General features: G+C 41.2%; 1 protein-coding gene across 1 annotated transcript in view; it reads left to right on the top strand.

The window, feature by feature from the left end:
- Positions 1–25,528, top strand: part of trpc5a (transient receptor potential cation channel, subfamily C, member 5a) — a gene marked incomplete at both ends in the record, with an annotated part of 99,857 nt that overhangs the window by 32,625 nt on the left and 41,704 nt on the right. Inside the window, 5 exons of the mRNA XM_084541277.1 lie at positions 7,592–7,729; positions 8,942–9,140; positions 12,728–12,867; positions 15,580–15,780; positions 17,277–17,398. Of these exons, the coding sequence (XP_084397403.1) occupies positions 7,592–7,729; positions 8,942–9,140; positions 12,728–12,867; positions 15,580–15,780; positions 17,277–17,398 (800 nt within the window). The remainder of the gene's footprint in view (positions 1–7,591; positions 7,730–8,941; positions 9,141–12,727; positions 12,868–15,579; positions 15,781–17,276; positions 17,399–25,528) is intronic.

The raw sequence follows: 25,528 nt of genomic DNA, 5'->3' as shown, positions 1-25,528 counted from the left end.
AGCACTATAGGTGAAACTTGCTATGTTACTATGTTATCTTCCAGCAAAAGCAACAGTCTTGTTTTAATGTTGATTGAGACAAAATGCTGACATTTTCTAATTTTAGCTAGCTTGCAAAAACGAAACTTTTCAACAGCTTTGTTCTAACACTGTTCTAAATGGCAGAAAATTCAACTGGAGAAATCCTCAAATCCTCCTCCTAAATCAGAAAAAAATGGTGAATTAATGTTAACTTACTCAGTGGAGGACATCAGACGGCTCCGGACATCTGTGACAAAAGGCTGAGCACGTTGTCCTGTAAATGCCTTCGTGGTGACAGAGACTGGCTGGCAGACTTGCACCAAAGTTAAAATCAACAAAAATAAAATGCAAGCTGCAAAAATAAGATAATAAAAAGGTCTTGCTATATCGGTAGATTTTCAAATTTTAGTTCCCGCACTTTCCTTTCACCTTCCCATGATGCTCAGCTGTTTACAGTATAATCCTGTAAAAAAGTAATTCTCTTAAAATGCTGTAATTTGCTGTAATCACATTTTTTTCTCCCAGATTGCATTGCTGTTTACAGTATGATACTGTATGACAGTGATACAGTAAAATACTGTTCAGATTTCACTGTAAATTTACATCAAAGGTTTACAGTGTAAAAGCAAGGCCATTTCCCATGTTACCATTTAACATTTTTTCACCAATAATTATTGAAAATAACTCAGCAATTGTGACCATATATTTGAATGTGTCAAATTAACATGTCACAATTGAATTATGTGAATTATGACTTCTCTAATATGGAAATTTTCAGATACGAGTTAATGTATACCACAGGACACCGTTCATATGGAGTTTACCTGTGTACACATTAAACACAACACAGCTTGAAGTCCGATCTTTTAATATTGAGTATCGGCTGATCCAAGCTATAAAAACTTTCCGTATCTTCCTTGGATTCTCCTAGGTTATTTGTGCACCATGTGACTGGATTCAGTCCAATAAATATTTCTGTCAAAGTTAAAGTAGTGTGGAGAGGGTAGCCTTGTGTTCTCTACTCCAGAAATGTTCTGGTCATCCAATGCTTCCATAGCCTCCCTAAGCTTTTCTGGAATATTTTTCTCTTTGACGCTGTCTCCAGGAAACTTTTATCTTCTTTTAAATGCAGTGTTTGGTGTTGTTGTTTGGGTGCATCCTTTGCCTGATTGGACTCTATGGATTCAGTTTAGTATTTTTTTGTTGGTGTTGAATCAAGTTGGTAGTATTGAATGTCCTTCCACACAGCAGACATGTTGAATCATGTGATTTTGCTTCTTCGTCTTCTTTATGTATTTGGCAGCTAAAGAAGAAGTTTTGACGCTACATTTTTAAAATGCCTGCATTGGCCCCGACATTGATTGGGGCATGCCTTTAAGTGATGTTTAAAACCCTGGTGCTGAATCTCAAAAGTTCTCATTTTGTTGAGAGTTTGCATTTTTAAATGATTTATTAAGATAGATTATTTATTTTTGTCTTTCCTCCACTTTATGTTGCGGATCTCCAGCTGGTTTGTAGAAAGCCAACAGTGGTTTTCTACTTTAAGTTTTCTTTTGCTTTCTGAATTTATTGGCTTTGATGAATAAAATCTTTTTTTAATTATCTGTCCACCACATACTCCTTCACATAAGTGAGAGATTAACCGCTTGGATGTAAACCATTTATATTGCATTTGTTTTCTGAGCACTGATGAATTTAAGCTAATTCACAGTTTGTAATCTATCTCAGAGTTCCCTTAATGTCCACGAAACACTGAAGAAGAGCCTCGGATTGACTCCCTTTCCTCTGGGGGTTTTGTTTCCTCGTTCCTGCTCTCAGATTGGTTGAGAAGCTGTTTTGAACAGAGTTTCATCAGCGTTGAGTGTTTTCATCAAAAGAGTCACCTTTGACAAGGGTGTTTACCGACTGAAGCAGGACGGAGTCGAGACCAGAACGGAAAAGGAGAGAAAGGAGGTGGCTACTGAAGTTTAGTGGAACCAAGAGATCAGCTCCCTCATTGGCATACTGCTGCCATAGCAACAGGAAACCAACCCAGAGCTGAGGGATGGATTGGGCAAGAGATAGAGGAGAGAAAAAAATAAGGTAGAGAGAAGTGGGTAAGGAAGAGCAGAGAAAGCAAGTAAGAGAAGGAAAATGACTGGAAAAGGATGCAGTGAATAAAAGACCGAGAGATATGGATTAAAGCAGAAAAGTTGTGAAATGGGAAAAGAAAGAACAAACAACAGGAGAAAAGAAGAAGAGTGAAAGTTAAGGGGAAAGAAAGAGGACGAATGAGCATAAAGACATGAGGGAGAAGAAAGGGAAAAGGATTGGTGTCAGGAGAAGTAGATAAATAAAAATAAAGAATGCAGAAGAGGATAAGGCATGGAGGAAAACGATACAAGAATGTAGGATGGAGTACAAAGAGGAGTGAGTGAGTATGAAATAAGGAAAAGGGAAAAGAAAGGATCAGGTACGAATGAAGGAAAGAATAGGAGAAAAGAAGAGGAAGAGTAAAATAGGATGAGAAAGAATAAAAAAATAGATGTATGAAGAGAAGGAAGAGCAAAGTAGAAAAAATAATTCAAGATCATGTAGATAAAAGCGTTAAAGAAGAAAAATGAAAGGAAGAAAATGAGAAATGATGAAAAAGAAAAGGGGACAAGAGAAATCGAAAGATGGATGAGGAAGAGGATGTGGAGGACAGAAAGAAAAAGGAGGCAATAAATGGGGGAAAAAAGGGCAGACAATAGGAAAAAAGAAGAAGCGTAACAGTGAGGCAAAGAAAGAAGAGGGAGGAAGAAAGGATAAGAGCAGAGTAGTGACAGGAGAGATTGAAGAGGTGAAGAGGGAGACAAGGTGTGGAAGAAAAAGAAGACAGATGAAAAAAGAAATAATGAACAGAGGAAGAGTAAAGGGAAAGAAAGAGGAGGAAGCGGGGAAGAAGAAACAAACCGAGGAGGATGAGGATGAAAGGGAAAAAAAGCCATGGTGTCAGGAGAAATGGAAGAGTGGATTGGGAGAAAAAAGGAAGAAGATTGATGGAAAACGGAACAATAAGAATGAGGATGAAGCACTGAGAAAGATGAGTGGTGTCAAGGATATAAAGAGGAGGAAGAGGGACACGGCGCCTTGGTTTTACATCTCTTTCTCTCACACCTTCTGTCTCATTTCCTCTCCGGTATATAATTATTTTGTTATCCAGAGTCCTCACCCATCCAAACTTATAAGGACCTTCTGAGAGGCGTCCGGGAGGCATCCTTACCAGATGCCGTAGCCACCTCAACTGACTCCTCTCGACGTGGAAGAGCAGCAGTTCTACTCTGAGCTCCTCCCGTGTGTCCAGGCTCCTTACCCTATCTCTAAGGCTAAGCCCGGCCACCCTGTGAAGGAAACTCATTTCGGCCGCTTGTATTCTCAATCTCATTCTTTCAGTCATTACCCAAACTTCATGACCAAAGGTGCGGGCTGGAAAATCCACATCCAGGACGAAAATTGCATTGTTACTCCTCGATCTGAGGTTCAACCATTGACCAGACCCTCTTTTTCCGGCACTCTGGTATAGACCTTGCCAGGGAGACTGAGGAGGTGATCTCCTTATACGAACGCACCCTCTGGTTTCCTATCTTAAAGATGGGAAACACCACGCCGGTCTGCCACACCAGAGGCACTGCCCCCGATGTCCACACAATGTTGCATAGGCGTGTCAGCCAGGACAGCCCTACAACATCCAGAGCCTTCCCCAGCATGGATCTCATCCACTCCTGGAACTCCACCGCCGCAGAGTTGTTTCACTACCTCGCCGACTTCTGCCCCAGAGATTGGACGGTCCAACCCCAGGCCCTCCGGCTGTTTCCTATATGGAATACATGTTGGTGGGATTGAGGAGCTCCTCCTTCCACCACCTGACGATATCCCCAGTTGACATCAGCAGTTCCGTCCCCACTGAAAATGGTGAGTTGCCGCCTACCCCCCTCTTCGGAGTTGATCGATAGTATTCTTCCATAGATTCACCAAACTCCTCCCATGCCATCTAGTTGACAACTCTGCTCCTCTCTTCAGCCGAACATACGGTTGCAGGTCAGATGATATGACTATAAAGTCAATCATTGACCTATGACCTAGGCTGTCATGGTGCCAAGAGCACCGATGAACAACCTTATGTTTGAACATGGTGTTAGTTATGGACAGACTGCAACTCACATACAAGTCCAATAACTGAACACCACACGGGTTCAGATCACGCCCCTCCAGGTCACGCTGTCATTGCCCACGTGAGCGTTGAAGTCCCCTAGCAGGACAATGGAGTCCCCAGTCGGGGTGTAATCCAGCATCTGTCCTAGGGCCTCCTATTCTGAACTGCTGTTCGGCGCATAAGTGCAGATAACATTCAGGACCTGTTACCCAACCCTTTCGTCCACCCAGGAGAACCCCAACGTGCAGGCAGAGAGAGCAAGCAAGAAGCCCACCCCTCCGCCTCTCACCTGGAGCAACTGGAGCGAAGAAGAGGGTCCAGACCTGACACTATGTGTCAAGGTGAGGCTGACTATATCTAGTCGATAGCGCTCAACCTCTTCCACAAGCTCCAGCTCCTTCCCCGCCAGAGAGGTGACATTCCATGTCCCAAGAGCCAGCTTCCGTAACCGAGGACCAGACTGCCAAGGCCACCGTCTTGGTCTGCTGCCTGATCCACATTGCACCGGACACTTCAATGCTCCTCCTGCGGGTGGTGGGCCCACAGGGAGGCGAACCCATGTCTCCAGTTTGGGCTGGACCATAATCCTCCGGGCCAGGTACACGGACTCTTATTCTTCTTCTACATTAAGGGTCTTCTGAACTGTTCTTGGTCTGGCCCTTTGTCTAGAATCTGCCTTGGGAGACCCTACCAGGGGCAAAATGCCCTAGACATAGCCCATAGGGTCATTAGGGCACTCAAACTCCTCCATCACGGCAAGGTGACGGTTCTAACTTTTATCCTAAAACCAAGCCTTTACTACTTTTAACCCTCAAAAGTTGTGGCCCCCTAAAAAGTTGCCCCAGAAACAATTTGGTCCCCGTGACTTAATAAAAAACAGAAATTCACACACACTTAAAAGAATCCTTATTTTCTTGAAATTATTACTCATATACACCTAGGAGGTATTCATAAATGTTATGTTTCTGATAACACCAGTATGCCTACCACCTACTGTGACTAGAAAAAAGCTATTTACTTTTTTTTGTATTAAAAAGGTAGCATGAATCTACATTTGTTGAGTTTGAACTATTACTTCACATAGCTGCATCTAATAACATGCCATTTGGATTTGATTATGGGGTGTATTTCATCCCACACTGTCTGTTATGGATCTCTGCCTAAGAGATCTCTTTCAGAAACACAAACAGTCATTTGTCGCATGTGCGTCATTACTTGGGAAGGTGATACATATTTTGAAACAAGCTGTTAAGTCTCTCTCACTCACTGAAAGCATACACTTTAAGTTATTATTTATTTATTGATCTCTGTGTTGTGATGTTTGTTATTTTACAGACCTGCAAAAAGCTATTATAATTTGAACCATGAAAATTTCCATATGCACTGTAATTTTACCGCTGTGCTGTTTAAAACAGTGACAGAAAGAATTCTGGTAATAAAGGTAAATAGAGACACCGGTCATTAATGAGGAAATACATTACTTAGTGTCACTTGGCTCCTTGTACATCAACATTCACATCCCTAATTAACCACATGCGTTTTAATAACAGAATCGCACCCTTTGTACTCATATTAAACAAGTTAATTTATTAATTCTTGTTTAGACTATTTTAAAAGGCTCTCATCACTAATGAACAGACATCAATTGCTTTTGTCTAAAAGGTGATCACTTATAGAGTTTTTTTCTGAATGAACATCTTAAGCTCTTTTCATTGGGCCTGTTCAGTCCTTGCATTAAAAGTCCTGCTGATAGCCCAAATCTTAATGCAAGGTGGGTACACAAAATGGAGCCGGTTGTTTATTTAGTCAATTCAATAGGATGTGTGTTTAAGAGAGAAATACACACATTTCAAGTGATAGATAATTACTGTCTACAAAATAATTTCACTCCTAGCTAATCACCAAAAAGAACTCATGAAAAGCACTGAATTAATCAAATGTAATAGTTTGAGCACATTTGTGAGAAAGGAATGGAAGGAATGGAGGGAAAAGAAGAAATGGAAGGACACAATGGGGAAGAAAAGAAACCGAAAGACAGGAGGTCTTGTTTGGTTCTCAGTGATTCAAAGGTCAGCTTGAGGGCTGACGGGGACAAATAGTCTGGTGCGATGTCAGTGGTATTAGTGGATGAGCTGTCATGAGATGTAAATGGAGGAAACCTGATTAACAGAGCAGCTAGATGCTGCGGGGCAGGAAGTAACTTCTGGTTTGTCATAACAGCTCTATGACAAAGATAAAACTTTTACTGATTCATCTGAATAAGGAATGTCTGGAAGCTGCTTGGAGCCCCAGGCCAATAGGGAGCCTCCAGAGGACTAACTAACTTTAATCTACAGCAGTGGCAAAGTTTTTGATGACAGCAGACAGTTCCAGACACACAGTCCCATTACATGTTGTGTACTAAAAAGAGGATGAGGAAAAAAGAAACTAAGATCAAGCAGATAATGGCAAATGGAATGCTGCAAGTCTAGCGTTAACTATGAGGGAGAGACACTCGCATCACATCATGTCATATGTTCTTTCTTTGATAGTTAGCATTAGTTGGAATTAGCTTGCAGAGCAGTGTGTCCAAGACCAAGGCTAGTATGTACATTTTTGCTCAGGACCCCAAAAGTCTCTAGATGTGATGAATGGCCTCTGCCTTGATCATATCATTCAGTTTGAACAGAAATGTTTCTATGTTAAGTTTTGTAGCACCACACTAGAATATACCACATGTTAGATGGAGAATATCAGACTTACAGTATATTTTAATTGTAAGTTTAATGTTTGCTGTGAGGGCCATCAATCAATGAAAGCATTTAATCACAATTAATCTCATGGTTACCCACAGTTAACTCTAGTTTAATCTTAAATTAATCCACTTTTCTGGAGGGAGGGAGGTTAGCATTATTGATATTTACTTTTTCTACTGAATCAATTTAGCGTTAAAAATAAGGTTAAAAACAGCTTTTTCTGCTTTTTTCTGCTTCCAGTAGATTTGATGCGCCACAGACGCAGAACCACTTTGTCAGTAAAGTTCTCTGATTGATGTTTAGGGGCATGTAAACACATATATCTGATCAGATCAATTTATTTAGCGCCCAGGAAAACAGTTCAGTTGGACTCTCTTACCACAAATATTGAAAAATGGTAATTGTAGCCACTATCCGGAATCCTTCTGGCAGATGTATGAACCAGTCGTGAGCTAGAGTAGTTCAGAAACTTGTAGACTTGAGCAATGTTTTAATGTGCTGAAATGTTGCTTTTTTGGTTTCGCATGAATTAGTGTTCACCTAAATTGCAAGATAATCACAGATTTTATCTTTTTCCCTCTTTCCCAAACTCCTACAGTCACATTGGATTCTTTTTTGCATTCATTTTTCATCTGTATTTCCGTTCTCATCCTCACTTCAGTTTGTGGCTCAGCCGAATTGTCAGCAGCTGCTGGCCACGCTGTGGTATGATGGCTTTCCAGGCTGGAGGAGACGACACTGGGTGGTCAAGCTAGTCACCTGCTTCATCATTGGACTCCTGTTTCCTATCTTCTCACTGGTGAGGAAGAAAAAGAGGAGGAGAAGGAATACTGAGGGAAAGCAAATGTGAAGTGAAAAGTTTGAGGAGAAAGGATTTGAGGAAAAAAGAGACAGCACATGTTAAAAGGAAGGAATTAACAATGGAAAGGAAAATAAATTTTGCGAAAATTAAGGGACAAATGAAGAGGAGGAAGAAAAGATAAATAAATCTTAAATAAATTAAGAAACAGAGAAAAAATGAATAAAGGTTGAAGTCCAAAAAGAAGAAAATGGGAAGGAATCTGGAAAGATCATCAGCTTAAACAGGAAGTAGAAGTTTGCAGACACCTCATTATGAGAATATTTTATATCTTTACTAGTTCCTACTTTGGGAATTTAGCAGCCTGACACTCAGATTGGAGGATTTCTTGAACTGAGAAAAAAAGAGATGACTATAGCCCGTCATAACCAGACTCAGTTCTTATCAGAATCCTTGGAAAAGATATATTTGCTGTGTTTTTGTTCGGAACAAGTCTAATCCGCTAACATGAAAGAGATGGAGCTTATTACCTATACTGCAGCCACACACCAGGGGGAACTTTCCTTTGGCTTCACTTTGAGTTGAGCTGAGCTTATTTTAGCTTCTTAGTTTATCATATCTTAGTTAATTTTATCGTAGTTCATCATATCTTAACTTAGGTCATCTTACCTTAGCTTAGCTTATTTTATCATAACTTAGCAACTAGAAACATTTTTTTCGAATACTATTTCTGGAATAAATATTGAATGTAAATATCTGTTAATCCCATTAATGAGTGAGGAGGTTGCAGATTTTATGTACAACTCGAATTTCGAAACAAGAAATCTGGCCTTATCTGAGTTCTTTTATTGCTATTGTAAGATCATTCATGTGAATTGTCAACATAGCAATAATCTGCCGTACTGAAATGACTTGTTAATGTTTTCATAATGTATGTCAACATACCTGTGTCTCTCTACCGGTGCCTCATTGTTTTTGACTCTGTTGTGTTCAGATCCATTGAAAGCCTTTCTGGCGTGACTCAGAGTTAGTTGAGGTTGCCAGGAGCAAGTAGATGAGCAGAACAAGTAAACAAGCATCATAACAGCAGAAACACTGGCAATAAGAAGAGCATTAACAGCTCTGATACATGAAGCAATCCAGTAATACAAGTTTCTTTTTCTGAAGTTAAAAAACATTAACTCTGTCTTCTCCCTCTGTCTCTTCCTTCAGATCTACCTGCTAGCTCCAAAGAGTGCTCTTGGCCGTTTCATTAAGAAGCCCTTCATCAAGTTCATCTGTCACACAGCATCCTACCTGACCTTCCTTTTCCTCCTGCTACTAGCCTCACAGCACATTGCCCGCACCAACCTGCACATGCAGGGTCCACCGCCCACCATTGTGGAGTGGATGATTCTTCCGTGGGTGCTGGGTAAGTTAGTCTAGTTTTCAGACTTATTTCTGTTTTATCTGTTTTATCTATCTATCTATCTATCTATCTATCTATCTATCTATACTGCCCATCTGGGCAGTGATGGACAGAGGAGTGACACTGATTGGTTGTTGGACTGGATTTGAGGTCATTTTGTGTGTTGTCTACATATTCCCAATTATTTTATTTATATTAAAAAAAAGTCAAAGGGTCTGTTTCTCTTTGAAATCCAGCAGAGCATATCATCTTCAACTGGATGTTTTCATTCAACACCCAATTTAAATAATTTTGAGATTCTTATCTCAATTTTTATCAGAATATGAGTCCTCTAATACACCATTTGGATTTCATTATGAAATTTTCTTTTTTAAAAAAAAATAAATAAACGTTTGGAATGTAAACTGCAATTAGAGACAAGAGCCAATTAATAACCTCACTCGCCACTCGCCAGTGGTCAGGGGTGTAAACTGCAATCTGTCAAAATGACAGATGGCCTTCAGATTTTTCCGTCACAGTTTAAAAAAAATTACAGAAAATATTCGGTTAACACGATCCCTGGATCATACATGGGGACATCTGCCCCAAGTAGGCAGACATCTTTGTCTTTAGTTGGGGCATGGCATTCAAACTGAATAATGGTTAAACATAGATTAAATTTAAACATATTTCATTAATTAAAATATGCAAATATGTAAATCTTGATTTACAGCTGTTAAAACAGGAAAGATGTCTAACGAAACAAAATTTCATTAATCTGTTTTATTTTAATTGTATGAGTCTGTGAAGGTTCTCAGTAATCCAGGCCATGGTATGTACAAAAAACAAGCTGAAACAATGAAAACAAGTTGTTAGACATTTTAACGTGGAGGTCTGTGAGGACTGACGTGTTCTTAGATTCAGCCTCCGGTGGACATTTAAGGAGCGGCAGTTTTGGCACTTCAATATTGGCTTTATTTTTTGTAGCCCTGAAAGTTGCTGCTGGGTCCTTACTATAGTGACTCACGCCCTAAGGCAGACCCTGCTTCATCATGTATTTAACTATGCATGGAATCATTACGTTGTATTGAAGAAGATTTGAAATTTAATTCAAGACTACAAAGTCATTAGTCAAATGTTAACTGAGGCTGTAAATTTGACAAGAAATATGGTAATTTCTTCGAGTCGCCTTGTTGGCCTTGAGAAAAAATGCTGGTTCAGGCTTCAGTATTCAATTCCAGAGGCTACTCAATGGGTTTCATTCGCTGCCGGCCAGGGCCTCTAGTGGCCCTGTGGTTTGAGCACCTAATTTATCAGCTACTTTAACAGCAGAAGAGAACTGTACAGTGTCAAGCTGCATTGTCTAGGTAGAGCAGTGCTTCTCAGTTATTTTCTGTTACGCCCCCCCAGGAAGAAGAACCCCCCCCCCCCCCCCCCCCCACACACACACACACACACTTTCCGCCGCGACTATAAATAGTATAATGTGTCTATAAAATTGTTATAAGTACACCTCTGCATAACATTGTATCCTTATTAACCCCTTCTTGCCTAGTGTCGCGAATTCGCGACGCAGTTTCCGCTCAGACTGCAGCCGAAACAACGCGTACTCCAATGTCGGTTTGTGCACATTCAAAAAATTCCTAGGAACCTTTTGCAAGCACTAGTTTCTCGTAGGACCGGTCGGAGTGATAAGCAAAAACACAAATAATTAATTTCTTTATATAACTGAAAAATCAATTCAGGCGTTAAGGGGTTAACATTAATGAATAGCGCTTGCCAAGCACTACATGCGCTTCGTCATTTTCCACTGTTTGAGAAGCACTGAGGTAGAGGAATGTGAGAAATTAAAACGATTGTTGCTTCTGCTGCATCAGTTGTTTTTCTTTTTAATTGACCAATTGACATCACCAAAAAATAAATAAAATAAGGCACAGTTTATGTCTTCATTTGTATCTCTTTTCTCACATCTACTATTACAATTCGAGGTCTGAAAGATGAATGAGTCACTGCCCTGGCAACAGCCATACTGTCTCCTCCAGACTGATTCAAATAGCAGAATGAAAAACACAACTTATCTTTGTTCACTTTGGTTGCTGATCATCAAGAGGCCTCTGAGTGTGTATGTGAGTGTTTGTGGTCGGTAGATTTCAAATGTGTGGAGGAGTCGGTTGTATGTACTGGATGTGGGTGTGTATGTGAAGGCGGGTGGGTGTGAAATATGAGTAATTACATCTCCATGTTCGCTCACTGAGCTGACATCAATCTTTTCCAAATACAAACCATAATCACTTGGGAAAATGCAAAACCATCTGCTCATCTCCATAGTCTCTTCTTCTTTTTCTTTTTCATCTTCTCCTGTCTTTGAAACACTTGATTACAACAATAAATCAGGTTTACTATGAGCTGGTTGATGTGTTGATCATTAAAACTGATCGGTGAGCAAAATGTTAAAAACAACACAAGTGAAGGCGAAACACGTGCTGAGTGGTGATCATTTTACAAAACAAGCTCAGGTTCCTTTCATATAGAAAAAAAGCTAGCTGTTAAAGCACATGGATGCACAAACTGCTTTTTGACCAGACAATCATTTTGTCAATTGCTGTGTCCAGACAGCAATGGACAAAATAATGTCCAGATGAATCCAAAAAAAACAAAGCTGAAACAAGGGCAACTGGACTTTTAGGGTTTCTTGAAGATTTTCATCTAAGGATATACCATGACCTGGATGACTTAGAACCTTCAGAGACATGTCAAGACAAAGTTTGGTTTAGTTGCTGGCTAACTTAAAAAAAAAAAAGCGAGACTGAGTGAAAGAGTGAGGGGGAGGTGCCAGTGAAGGACATAACTATAGATTCTGTCTATATGAAACAGAAACATAGGTGTTTATAGATGAGATAAGGAGGAACCCAGGGAACAAGACTCTGCTTGGGAGGTATGTCTCAAGAAGCTTTGGCCTATTGTCCCTCTGGTCAGGGAGCAGCTTTATTGACAACACTGAATTGATTAAGCAGAAAAAGATGATCGAGATATTTCCAATGTGGCTGTCCACCAGGCTTCCAGCTTTGGTCGCCTTTTTCTTTTTGAGCAACTGGTTCTGTCCCTCCTGGAAACTCATAACCTGAAGTTTATCTCACGTGGAAGAAACATGCTCAGAAAGAATGGATTTATCCCAACCAGAGAGAAACAGCAGGTTTACTGTTTACATAGATGCTGTTGCCAGCTTACTTCAAAAAGACAGACATGGAAAGTTTGAGGATAGATAGGGATGTGGAATAAATTACTGTGGAGACCACCTAGCTAGGGTTAAAGTATTTTGTTTCACCTCTGCAAGTCTCCTTGTCATCCCCTCTTTAAAGCCTCCAAGCTTCTGTTTAACATAAGGTCAACCACTTATCTTAAAATAACAACCCAGAAAACCAAATATTTCGAGAGAAGAAAAATGACTTGTGCATTATCAGAATCAGAATCAGAATCAGAAAAGACTTTATTATGATTATTTAGAGTAAAGTCAGACTGTGTCTATGTCAGTCCCTGAGCTGCTGCCGGAAGACATTATTCACACACATAAATGTGCTGCATGTAAATAACCAACTGCGTGTCTGTTTAAGGCTTCATCTGGGCAGAGATCAAGGAGATGTGGGATGGAGGATTCACCGAGTACATCCATGACTGGTGGAATCTTATGGATTTTGCCATGAACTCCCTCTACCTGGCCACCATATCTTTGAAGATAGTGGCCTACGTGAAGGTAAAGTAATGCCAGGAAAACAAGAAAAACCCAGGAGAAAGTCCAAAGCTCAGTACCATGACATGTTGAAGCATTTTGTTTCCGATTATTACTTTAACACTAGTGTCTCGAGGCAGATGTTGTATAAGGAAAGGACTTTATGCATGCAGACAGAAACCTTGAATGCAAAAATATTGTTTTTTCTTTTATTCTATACTTTCATTTAATGCAAGACATACAAATAGTTGTAAGTTACCTTTCCACTAGTTACCAAAACAGTTAATTTTTTAGTTTGGATTGTTAGAAGGTCAACGTGGCCGCGAGGAGACTTTCTTTCCCGTGTAGGAGCAGACATTGTTTTGAAATGTGCTGGCAATAAGATTACACTGTATACAAAATATTATAAAATGCATCCTTGTTCACTTACACAGACTGAAAGTGTAAATGCACCATAAAACAATATCATGCAAAGATAAATGTATTGAATGATGAAATGTCAGAAACTTGAACATCAAATCATTTATTCAGGTTTACCTTTCTCTTGTCCGTCCCCTCTTTATGGAGCCATGCAAAGCTACATAAATCCATCAGTTTGAGGCTTTCAAAATTCAAGAGTTTCACTTCATATTTTAACTGTGCACTCTGCATTCATACAGTTTCTTTTTTTATTATGAGATAAACAGTGTAATCACATACACACCAGACGGCTGGGCCATCTGCAGCAGCTGTGAGTCACTGATGGTGGCGAGTGGCCCACCTACCTAGGTCCTGCACTCACACTGTGTGTGTGTGTGTGTATATATATGGATTTATCCCAACCATATATATATATATATATATGAGATTATTTCTTTACACATGAAGGTCCTTGGGTATAAGAAGATTTACAAAAAAAACATAACATTCCAATTGACCTTTGGCTAAGCCCCGCCCTAGAATGTAGATTGACCAATCACAGCCAAGAGAGCTCCCACAAGGGTCCGACACTTTTTCCACAGCGCTCCATTGACTTTAACGCAGGCGTCTCATATTTTCGGTCTCGGCAGGCTATACTGTCGATATATATCCAGCATCCAGGGTATGGATAAGCCCAATGATGTGTGCGCAAAACCCTGTGGAGCTAACCAAAACATCACCGTTACAGCTTAAGTTGCATAGTTGTTGATACGCTAGCACACGCTGAAGAAATACAACGTTATACGTGCGTAACGTTAGTCCGTTTGCTTCGTAATAACGATTATAGAAGTGAATAGAGACGTACCCAGCTTTGCATGAACAGTGTTGCTCCTTGATATTGATACCAGAGCCTTATAGATAACCAGAAAACCACAGCCCAGAAGAGAATGTCGGACGTAGCAACAGTAACTAAGGGGGGCGGGGCTTAGCCAAAGGTCAATTGAGTTCCAAAGTTTAAAACTTATGGAACAGCTGCAAACCTGCCTGGTTGTGGAAAAAAAGCCTGAGATTTCATCAATGGCCTTTGGCAACTTAGCAACTATAAGACATACACTGGATAAACAAGGACATCATTGCACGACTCTAGGATGCACTCCACTATTGACCAAACTAACATCAAAAGTTGACTCGAATGTGCCAGGAGGAATTTGGATTTGATTATAGACAATTCTATGGACCGATGAAACAAAACTGGAACTGTTTGGACATATGAACCAGCAGTATGTCTGCTGTGCAACAGGCCATGCTTATGACCAGAAGAATACTATCCCCACAGTCGAGCATGGAGGTGGATCATTGATGATGGCTGTGTGGCTGTTTTTCTGCGGCAAGAACTGGCAATCTCAGTTTTGCATCTGACCTCATTATGACATGCTGCATACTGCTGTTGTTTAGGCCAGGTTCTTATGTCTTCATACTGCTTGTTGGTATGGTTAGCTGCTGAGCGGGCCATACAAGCCAGCAGTGTTTAGTTAGTTTATGTTTTACAATGTTTGAATTATCCACTGCTGCTTAATGGGCTTACAAGCCAGCAGCTTTTACTTAGTTTATGTAGATTATAGGTTAATTGTCATATCACATGACCGTAGGTTTGGTAGGGTTTCTTAGTTGAACAGGGCCTCTAAATGTGTTTTGCCTGGGATCTTGGCACAAGGGATTGTAACATCTTATCCTGTGTATTACTGAATTCCCAGATAGTAAAAAGAAGATAAAAATGATGCTTTCTGTTGACAAATTAAACCTTGGTGATCATTGGACTTTCCAGCAAGACAATCATCCCAAGCACGTCTAAGTTAACCAAAGCCTTGGTGAGATTAAAAGTAGGCAGTTGCCGCACGGAAGCCATTAAATATCACTGAGCTTGAGGCTTTTTCACGTGAAGAATGGGTAGCGATTCCAAAACAGAACATTAAGAAGCTTGTCAGCGCTTACCGAAAAACCTTTTTAGTATACTTTTTAAATCCAATCAGCTTTCAGGCCTGATGGTGCTCTCAGAGCTGAGCTCCTCAAACACAGACTAATCTTGTTGTGTGATCTTGCGAGTTGTCATGCATAACCAGTCTAACCAGACCACAGCGAGATTTCTAATGATAGGATGCAGGAAATGGTGTGTATTTAAAAAATCGATCGGAGGATTTTTTCACTCAATATTAGATCTTTCAAGATCTAGACTGATTTGAATTACAAAATAGATATTTTTAAACTCAGCCCTACATAACAGTGTTGAATGCAGACTCTACTAATGTAAAAAACCTGCCTCCTCCTCTCTTCCTCCAGTACAACTCCTCTCGCCCAAGGGAGGAGTGGGAGATGTGGCACCCGACACTGATAGCTGAGGCTCTGTTCGCCATTGCCAACATCTTTAGCTCGCTCAGACTCATCTCCCTCTTCACTGCCAACTCCCACCTCGGGCCACTGCAGATCTCACTGGGGAGGATGCTGCTGGACATCCTCAAGTTTCTCTTCATTTACTGTCTGGTAAGACGTCTACAAACTTAAGTTTCATAAGTGTTTCATATCCATCTACAGACAGCGTAAAACATGTTATCAGACATTAAAGAATAACTTGAATAACACATTTTTCTCTTGTCGATGGTGAAAGAAGTTTTCTTCTTCCCTGTAAAATCAGAAATTTGACAAATCCTCATTCATACAAATTTTTCAGAGTGAAACAAGCAGAACATGAAAATATTGCTCGTGTTTGGGCTTGAAAATACTATCACTCCATCTGGGTTCACCTGACACTTCTTAGTGTGAGGGGCGGCTGTGGCTCCACGAGGTCCACGAACCAGAGGGTTGCTCCCAGTGCGTGGCACTGGTGTGTGAATGTGTGAGTGCCTGTGTGAGCGAATGGGTAGATGCGTCTGACTGTAAAAGCGCTTTGAGTACCAATGGGTAGAAAAGCACTATATAAAAGCAAGGCCATTTACCATTTAGACTTAGATAAACTTTATTCATCCACAAGGGAAATTAACGCATGGTGGATTTCTTTGGTTGGAAGTTGTGGACAGTGATTTCCAATGGTAAATGTTTGGTGAACTCAGTGATGTTTGGTGAACTCAGTGTTTGCTTCGTGCATCCAACTGTCTCAGTCGCTCCAGCTGGTTCCTCATAGTTAATAGTAGTTCATCTTGATACCACCAAAGTGTTTTTTTTCTATCATAGCTACAACTCTTGATTTTCATTTAACATTTGATGGTCTGTTAATACAAAATAATGCACAGAGGATCCCCTTTCCAGCCATTTTGCTGATTTTTAAAAATATTTTTTATTTATGATTTGGCCTTTTAAAAGTGAGAAAAATGTCTAACAGTTCAAAGATATTAAGTCCACTGTCACTCGCAAGAAAACAGGTTAATCCTTTCACTTGAGGATCTTTTTAGAAGTTTGTTTGAAAGTCATATACAATAGGAACCAATGTGTTTCTCAGTGACTGAGTTTTAAATCTTTGTAATTCTGTACACTTTGTATCTTTGTTGAAGATGAAACCAAGCTAATCCTCAGCATGCTGCACCCTTGATTGGTGGTAGGACATTGAAGGCTGATTTCGTTACATCCTGGACTCATTAATTCCTCCTCAGGGGAACCGCAAACATACAACACAATGTTTTGTTCCCTACAGTCTTCAAATCAGTCCCAGTAAGCCCAAGGCACCAACGTTACATTATACTTATTCAGTGGAAGCTTTACGTAACACTGCTTATGCTGGTTGTGTCCTGGTTGAGATGAACACTGTGTTTTAAAATGGACTGGTTGAGTAGAAGGTTATTCATTGTACCAAAATGAAATGTTAGGTTCACAGTGATTGAAGACCTTCACTACAATAAAACCAATAAAGCTGCTCCTGACTCTTAAAGTTTTGTTTTCTTTCAGACATTATAGCTCGTGGAAATTACTAGATGGTTACTGTAGGTGTTAGTATGGATATTTAAATGAAATGTCTGTGAGATTTTTTTGTATGTCTTTGTATGTAGGTCCTATTGGCATTTGCTAATGGTCTGAACCAGCTGTACTTCTACTACGAGACAAAGGCATCAGAGGAACCCAACAACTGCAAGGGCATTCGCTGTGAGAGACAGAACAATGCCTTCTCAACGTGAGTAAGGTCTCTGAAAAGCATGCTACACACCAAGCCAATGGTGTGATCTGTGATTGTAGTGATGATGGTGGGTCCTGCACAAAATTCCACTTGCCAGAACGATGACAGCTGTTTTTTCTCTCATTGCTGTTCAGTTTAGCTAACCAGAGCATGAGAATTTAATCAGAAGAGAGCAAAGCGAGCAAAAAGACAAAGGGCAAACAGAAGACTCTCCTCATTTTACATCTTTGTCTTTATCTCATCATTCAAATCCACAAATATTTCCACCTGCTGGTATAAGGACGTATTTCCTCTCAGGTGCAGAACTTGCAGCAGCTGGCTGTTGGCTGATAGATTAAACTTGGAAATTTCACTGAGAAAGTAGTCTTAGTGGTGTGTTCAAGTCCAACTTTTCGGTCAAGACAAAGACACTGAGAGGCGTGACACATTTGTTCTACTCATCTAAAATGAATAAACTGTAAACTAACTGATCAGTATGATTCAGGAGAGGCCAGTATGACTCTTTATAGCAATAATAGTGTTTTCCCGTTTCCTCTTTTGAACGATGAATACAGACTACTGCCACCTGCTGGCATGAAGACATATTGCCGTTCATGCAGGTATTTGTCAGCTCACTATTGCCTTGTCTTTGCGGTGCATTCAAGTGATCCAGGCTACGTCACCTTTTTTGCTGGCTTTGATGTTGGTTTGCTGTGTCTTAATAGATATTCTCTTATTTGTGTGTGTGTTTATGGGTCTGATAAGGTAAAAAAAAAAGGGTAAGACAAAGGTTAATGCACAACACGTGGTGATTTTATGGTTCCCAAGTATTTGTTTTTCAAACTCAGGTGTAGTGTCTGTTTATGATTTGACACCTGTCTACAGTTTTATAGTAAGTCATTAAATGTATTTGTTGCTTTGGCCGTGCAGGCACCAAGGCTTCAACAGTATCCAATCTGTCACACTTAAATCCACAGTGCAATGTGTTTAATCAATTTCTGTTAGCAGCATTCTGACGTCATGCTGCCTTCAAATGGAAATCTTGAGCTTGTGGTTACGACATGGGAAGTTGTGTACACAAAATATTTGGTGTTCAAGAGCTAATATCAGCTGTAAGTTGTGAGAAGACTGCTGCTAGGCAACTGCTGCCTTCTAGAAGTCAACCAGGATAACAGTTAGTAAGCTGACGAGTGTGTAACTTAATGTTGGTAATCAAAAACATAATAAAAATGTGTATTTTACAACATTAGTCACATAGCTGTTTTCGAATACTGTAAATGTGTATCAATAAGAGCTACCCCCTCTTAGTTTACATTTCAAGTTTACAGTCTATATTATATTACAATCTATATTTTATTTTATTTTATTTTTCTCAGTTTTACATTTACACTTATCTTGTTTACCTTGTGTGCTATGTACAATTATTACTGTTTTACTGTAGTACTTTTTTACTACTGGCTGCAGGTACAAAAATACATTTCACTGTGCATTGTACTATGTGTAACTGTGCATGTGACAAATAAAACCTATCTTATCTTACATTAAAAAGAAAACTTTACAAAATTACAATACATTAACTTACTTTTCCACTCCACCACTTCTGAAAACATCAACAAACATATCACATGTTGTTAGACCTGGTTGTGAAAACCACAATAGTTCTCTATTTATATGAGCTTTACTTGTGAAACCAATATGACCCTGTTTGAATGCAGCAACTTTCCCATCAACATCAACTAATTAACAAACGTTAGCATGCTAGCTCAGATGGTGAGTATAGAAAGCATTATACCAGCTGCCAATGTTAGTATTTACCTCATATTTCTGGGCAGATACGGTTGTTATTTTGAGAATGTCAGCATATTAATGTTAGCATTTAGCTCATACTTTTCTGTACAGCCTCACACATATGATAGCATGGATGTAGACTCTTAGTCCTACACAGTCAAAGATTAAACATCTGGAAAAAATTAGAGCCCTGCCCTGGAAGGTAAATAAATACTGTCAACCTTGCTGAAAGCCATGTTTGCTTACTGTGTTAATATCAGCCACCATTGATGTAAACATTTATTTAAATGCTGGATTCTCATGAATACTATATTTCACACAGTTGTGTAAGAGTTGCCGCATTAACCCTAATTCTAACTTTCAGTCACACAAACTCTTATGCATCGTTGCACCAGATAATGATATGGTAAAGATTTTTAGTGTCGAGTTGAATGCGGGGCTCATCCAGCCGACGTGTCTTTTTTTCTCATGTGACGCATGCAAATCTACAAGAGCAGGGATAAGAAAGAATAAGAATAAGAAAAACCTTTATTTGTCCCACAATGGACAAATAATTCAAACTGAAGTTTGAATTATGGGTCATATGGTGGCTCTGCAGTACACATAGCTGAGCACACATCCATTGCTGGGTGACAGCCAAGTGGTGGGCTGAATATTTATGAGGTGTGTAGTTTGTTTTAGATAATAGCTGTATTGATTCGCCATTGATTCCATTACAGTAAAGTGCTAAGTGCTATGATAGGGCTGTGAGAAGAAGCGATGCTGAAAAGGCACATCACACTCAACATAAGTCTGCTTTTGTTAATGTTCAAAAGTGTAGAGTATGTTGTTAGATATATGTAATAATCAACGCATAGTCATACAGGTACACTGGCAAAAGGAATCAGGGTTTTTATATGATACGATTTATACAAAAATCCATCCCTCCATTTTCATGCACGTTTCCAAAGTCAGGTTGCTGTGGCAACAGACTAAAGTAGGAGTTCCAGGCGTACCGTACCTCTCTCCAGCAACACGTTCCAGTTCCTCTGGAGGTTTCCTAGGCCAGTAGAGAGATATACGCTGCCTGGCCAAAGATTGGACTCTGGACTCTGGATTTGATCTGATGAGACCAAATTTATCATGTTCCAGAGTAATGGGTCCATCAGGGTAAGAAGAAAGGCAGATGAAGTGATGCACCAGTCATGCCTAGTGCCTACTGTACAAGCCTGTGGGGGCAGTGCTATGATCTGGGGTTGCTGTAGTTGGTCAGGTCTAGGTTCAGCAACATTACGTGTCCAAAGAATGAGATCAGCTGACTACCTGAATATCCTGAATGACCAGGTTATTATCAATGGATTTTTTTCTTCCCTGATGACATGGGGATATTCCATAATGTCAATCCCAGGGTTCATTGGGCTCAAACTGTGAAAGAGTGGTTCAGGGGAGTGGCCACCACAGAGTCCAGACCTGCACTCCACTGGGAATCTTTGGGATGTGCTGGAGAAGGCTTTGCACAGTGGTCCAACTCTCCCATCATCAGTGTGTGATTCATTGAAAATTTATTTTCAGTGAATTCATTCATTCATCTTCTATACCCGTTTAGTCCTGTTAAGGGTCACGGGGGTCTGCTGGAGCTAACACAGAGACAGACAACCATTCACATTCACACCTACGGCCAATTTAGAATCACCAATTAACCTAACGAGCATGTCTTTGGATGATGGGAGGAAGCCGGAGTACCCGGAGAGAACAGACACAGGCATGCAAACTCCACACAGAAAGGCCAGCCGGCCCATGGATTCGAACCGGTGACCTTCTCGCTGTGAGGCATCAGTGCTAACCACGTCGCCACTGTGCCGCCCATTTTCAATGAATTAAATAACTGAAAATGTAATCACAAATGGGCATGTCTTTGGATGGTGGGAGGAAGCCGGTGTACCCAGAGAGAACCCATGCAGACACAAGGAGAACATGCAACCTCCACACAGAAAGGCCCCAGTTGTTTTTGAATCCAGGACCTTCTTCTGTGACGCATCGGTGCTAACCACCACACCACTGTGCCGCCTCTGTCATGCTGACATGCTGGAGCTAAGAGTGGTGTAAAAAAAAAGGTGCGACACAGCTGAGAAGTCATAGTGAGGTGGGTGGACTTAAAAGCAGAGAACTTGGACACCAAATGCTGGTTCACAATCCTGCTTGCAAAATTCTCCCTTCCTCAAAGGCTGGCTCCAAAAGCAACTTCACGCCAATAGACATCCATCTTAAAATGTAACATCTTAATAAGGGTATGCTTTTTGGCGCGAGTCACCATCGTGTGGGTTGTGCACCAACGTCCTCAGCTGAAAAATGATGGCAACATGATAGAAGTCATAGGGACTCCCAATGTGAAGATGCTCTCTACCACACACCTGTAGAATGATGTGAGGACTGCAGTACCCAGGCCAGCTCATTTGAACCTCCTCAGAAAGTACAGCCTTTGATGGGCCAGCTGAAGAGATTGGTGATGTTCAGTCCCACATATTTGGCAACATAACTGGCAACAACCTTAAATGCAGCTCCTCCTTTGCAAAGAGGGGCAACGGGAATCCTACCAACTTTCCTGAAGTCCACAACCAGTTCTTTCATTGTCTTCACATTGATGCAGAGATTGTTGGCTCTAGGGCTGGGCAATTAATTGAATTTTGATCACAATTTCGATTCTTGGTTCAAACGATCTCCAAATTAATAAAATCGAGTTGGAACGATTCTTTTGCCATTTTCCGTTGTCTGTGAGGTTTTTCCTGAAAGAGACGCGCATGCGCAATTCAGTCGCTCCCCCAGAGCATTCAACGTGGCCCCACGAGCTCTGTGTGTGTGTGTATGTGTGGTGACCTGCAACACGCATCTTATTCAGAAAACAGCGCGGTCCCGTTTGGTCGATAAAAAGGGTAAAACAAGTTCTCTTGTATGGCAACACATCTGCACCCAGTAGCGGTTTTAGGTACGGGCGAACCGGGCAGTCGCCCGTGCGGCATTTTTTCATGACACAAGGGGGGCGGCACGAGCACTTGGAAAATAAATAAATAAACTAATACATCTGCGCCACTACATGGTTTTCTATTATCTGTCATATCTGTGTGGGGAACTGGCAAATTGTCGCCCCCTGCAGCTGCAGGCGCCCCTGCTTTCTGAGAAGGTGCCATGCACAGAAGGTGTGCGTGAGAAAGGGAAAGAGGAGGGGGGCGCAGGGGACAGTTCACCTTTTTTTTTTTTTTTTTTTTTGACGAAATGCCGAATAAATGCATTTTATTTTCCAACTCAAAAAGAATCGTTTGAAGAATCGTGATTTCAATCTTGACCAAAAAAAATCGTGATTCTCATTTTTTCCAAAATCGACCAGCCCTAGTTGGCTCTGCACCAAGCCTCCTGTTGCGCCACATCAAGTCTGTACTGGAGATTAGCTCCACCACAGGTGTGTCATTTGAAAACTTGATGATGGAGGTACTCAGTACCCAGTTGCATAGTGATGGGTTGAGTTCAAGTGTCTGCAGTTTATAAATTAGTGTCTGTGGTATGATAGTGTTAAAAGTGGAGCTGAAATCCAGGAAGAGTAGACTGATGTAGGTTTCTCTCTCTGCTGCCCACGTATGAGATGGCATCTACAGTGACTCTGTTCTTCCTGTATGCATACTGATGAGGAGTTAGAGCCACTGGACAATCAGTGGTCATTTATGCATGACACTGCTGAGGACATAGGAACAGGGATGATTTTGGCAGATTTTGAAGGCCCATGTTACCTTTTTCTGGGAGAAGGAGTCATTCAAGTTGTCAGTCAGTACCTCTGACAGCTGGTGAGCACACTCTTTCAGGACGCAGCCTGGGGTCCCTTGGACATTCTGTGTGTCTCTTGTTGTAGTCTGTTATGTTCTTTATGCCTGCCTACATTTTTCTGGGGTCACTGGTGGAGAAGTGACCCTGAATCTTTAGAGCATAGGCAGCTTTATCTCTTCTGATGCCTGCGGTCAATTTCCTTCTTGCTGCCCTAAACACAAAGTCCCTGGATCTCGGAAGACTCCTGGCCTCAGCATTCAGCCAAGGTTTCTGTTTGCAGTGGGCGGTAATTGTTTTTGTGAAGGTAATGTCATTTACACAGCTGCTGATGTAGCTAGTGACAAATTAAGTGTATTCCTCTAGGTCTACCTCACCGGCGTTGGTTGCTGCTTCCCTGAAGATCTGCCAGTGTGCAAGCAAAGCAGTCCAGTAGCTTCAAGCCAGCGTTATTTGGCCACACAGTGATTGTCTTTGTTGTTGGTTTAATTGTGTTCAGTAAGGGGTGGCCCCAGGTCTGTTTGTGTACACCCGGACCAGAGTGTTGTTTCCCCAAGTCGGTATGATGACATGCTGGTAAAACCCAAATATAACATCTGTTATGTTGACGTGGTTAAAGTCTGCAGGTATCACAAAAAATGCCTTGGGGTGTTTGTTTTGGAGAGAGCAGATGTTGTCATGTAGCTCACCAAGCACTTCGTTACCGCCACTTTCTCTTGCCTCTAAGACACTGTGTGTTGCTCCGCCAATGTCCTCAGTAGCCTCATTCTGCCCAGCTTAGAAAGGAGATTCTATGGTAACTGCTACTTTCAAATCTTCTACAGAACAACGTGATGATCAGATTGTAAATTACGGCTCCGTTTAGAGTTACATAGTTACTATGGTAGCAGCACTTGCTACACCTAAAAAATAAAGCCATCTTGTACGTGCCGAAACTCCAGTTTCCCAAATGTCTACTAAACGCTGGCTCCAAAAGTAAATCAATCCCATTGACTTCCATTTTAAAATGTTTACATGTTTACTGCAGGGAAAAACGTTTTCTGCATTCATGACAACTGTAGGGGAAGGAATTTTTACTTTATTTTTATTTATTAAGTCTGACAGTCTGACTTTTGCTTCGGAAGACCTGGTTGTGTTGCTGACAGGGTGGTCAGCAACTGATGGGTGGCAGACGAGTGTTGGACAAGTGCCAAGAGCTACAGTTCCTCCAATGTCCACTAGAGGCTGGTTTCAAAGGCTTGGTTTCATGCTAAAATGTCCAACATAACTGTAGAAATAAACATGTTTACAGTCTCAAACGAAAAATGGTTTTGGTTTCTATAATTAATTCATGCATTAATAACAACTGTACATGGGAGAACTTTTACAGCTCTCACCAGTTTAAATGAAATCAAGATGTTTTGTTGAATTAAGATGCAAGGCCACACAGGTTCTTAGCATCGGGTTAGGGCTTTTGAATTAGCTGTGACTAGAAGTAGGTACTGTCAAGATGGCAACATCTGAAGATGCCACACTGAGCTTCAAAACTGCTTTTGAGAAAACTCATGGTTGACGTCACAGGGTTCATCAATGTTTATATACAGCCGGAGTCATCATACAAACATATTATGCTAACCACAGTCTCCACACAACGAGCAAGCAGATCACTGCGGTGATGGCTGAGGTAATGCATTATGCAAACAGAGCCATCATAGCCCCCCGTGTCAACATTTATAGGTTTACAATGCAAGGATTATTTCCTCTGTGTGTGTGTGTCTGCGTTTAGCATCCTGTTCCCTCACTCTTTAATTCCCACACACTTATCAACGTTTATTTCACAAGATGGATGCCATAGCAGTATCTCGCCACTCTGCGCTGAACCACCTGGAGCAGCAGCAGAGCTATGTCCGGATGCTCTTTGTGGATTACAGTTCACCCTTTAACACAATAATCCCGGACAGACTCATCATTAAACTGGACACTTTCGGCCTTCCCCCTCTCGCATGTGCCTGGATAAAGGACTTTCTCATCAACCGATCCCAGATTGTGAGACTTGGCCCCCACCTCTCCTCCACCCGCACACTGAGCATCGGCTCCCCACAGGGCTGTGTGCTGAGCCCCCTCCTGTACTGCCTCTACACCCATGACTGCAGTTCGGCCCACAACAACAATCGCTTTGTCAAGTTTGCTGACGACAGTACAGTGGTCGGACTCATCTCAAAGGGTGATGAGGCAGCCTACAGAGAGGAGGTCCTGAAGTTGGCAGCCTGGTGTTCAGAGAACAACCTTGCTCTGAACACCAAGAAAACCAAAGAGATCATCATTGACTTCAGGAAGCACAGCACCAACCCAGCCCTCCTTTACATCAACGGCGAGTGTGTGGAGAGGGTCCATACCTTCAGGTTTCTCGGCGTCCTCATCTCCGCCGGCATCTCCTGGACAGAGAACATCACGGTAGTCATCAAAAAGGCTCAGCAGCGGCTGCACTGAGAGTTCTCAGGAAGCACAACCTAAACTCCAACCTGCTACTGACCTTCTACCGCTCATCCATCGAGAGCCTGCTGACATACTGTATCACAGTATGGTATGGCA

The sequence above is a fragment of the Chelon labrosus genome (genome assembly GCF_963514085.1).
Source record: "Chelon labrosus genome assembly, chromosome: 1".
NCBI lineage: Eukaryota > Metazoa > Chordata > Actinopteri > Mugiliformes > Mugilidae > Chelon > Chelon labrosus.
The sequence above is the reverse complement of the archived record's forward strand: the minus strand, read 5'-3'. Positions and strand labels throughout refer to the sequence as shown.